Genomic DNA, 1,319 nt, shown 5'->3' on the forward strand with positions numbered 1-1,319 from the left:
TCTGAAATGGTTTAATGAATCTTGGTGTGATCGTAAAATTCGGTCCTCTTTTTCTTGGCCATTAATTTGCCCAAGTTTTGTTTCCTGAAGGAATTTAATCATCTTTGGTACGTGATGATGTCTGGAAATCTTTTTAATTTCAGGTAAATGTTGGTATCTATCAATAAGCTGATTTCTATAAGCTAATGTTTGTCTTTCTCTATAAGATCTGGGTCCAAGTGGTTGACTGGCTTCATTTTTCCATAAACGAATACAAAAATCAGATGAACCACTCACAATAAATCTTCCATCAGCAGTAAATTTAGTAGCCCAGACATTATGCATTCTTTTTGCATGATAAATATCTCTAGAAGCACCTTGGTCAATATTAAATATTCTAATAGTATTATCTCTACTACCAGCAACAAAACTATTTCCCATTGGATTATAATCAACATCTAAAACAGCATGAACAAAACCTTTATATATAAATCTAGCAATGTTAAGCTTTCTCATATCAAATGTATATAACATTGAATCATCATTAGCAATTGTGAAATTAATTGGTTGCTGAGGATTCCAACAAATTGCATTTGATTTATTTGATAAAACAACTTTACGTAATGCTGTTGATGATCTTATATCAAAAAGTCCAACGGAATTATCAGAAGAAACTGTTGCAACAATATGAGGCTCACTTGGATTAATTTTTGCAGAATAAACAGTTTCATTTCCCCATTCAAATTCTTGTAATGGCGTACTTCTATGACGATCCCATACATGCAAACCACCAACTCCACTACTTATTAATACACCACTGTTCCAATGGTGATCTAAACTATATAATTGATTATTTGCAAGAAATGTAGTTTCAGGAATAATTGCTTTTGAAAAGCTAGAAATATTATCATATCCATTAAATACATCCTCAACATTTCCTCCATCTTCTAATTCCATTAAATTCATTTCATTTACAGATTCTCTTTTAGATATTTTCCACATTTGTAATTTCTTATCATCACCACATGAAAATAAATGTTTATCATTATTTGTAACACATAATCCACGTACTGCTCCTTCATGTGCTCTAATCATATATTCACATCTTCTGCTACCTGCTAAATTCCAATATCTAATAGTTCCATCAAATCCACCACTATATATATCAGAAAGATGATGATGAGCTCTTGCTAAACATTGAACAGTATCTGAATGACCCTCCAATACAGAAACCAAAGGCTTTTGAAACATTTTTCTTAATTTTACGCTCATTAATGCTCTGCTATAATCTCTAGCCTTCTCAAAGGGNTGATTTTTTGGATCAGNATTATGATAAATCT

The 1,319-nt window shown here is 31.5% G+C and overlaps 1 protein-coding gene across 1 annotated transcript; it reads right to left on the reverse strand.

Annotated features, from left to right (window-relative positions):
- Positions 1 to 1,251, reverse strand: Chro.80522 (hypothetical protein; the record flags this gene model as incomplete). Its single annotated transcript, XM_659880.1, has 1 exon — positions 1 to 1,251. A coding segment is annotated over one exon (1,251 nt), but the record flags the coding sequence as incomplete, so codon positions are not given.
- Positions 1,252 to 1,319: the final 68 nt, after the last annotated feature.

Source organism: Cryptosporidium hominis (assembly GCF_000006425.1).
Source record: "Cryptosporidium hominis TU502 chromosome 8 CHRO018159, whole genome shotgun sequence".
NCBI classification, from domain to species: domain Eukaryota; phylum Apicomplexa; class Conoidasida; order Eucoccidiorida; family Cryptosporidiidae; genus Cryptosporidium; species Cryptosporidium hominis.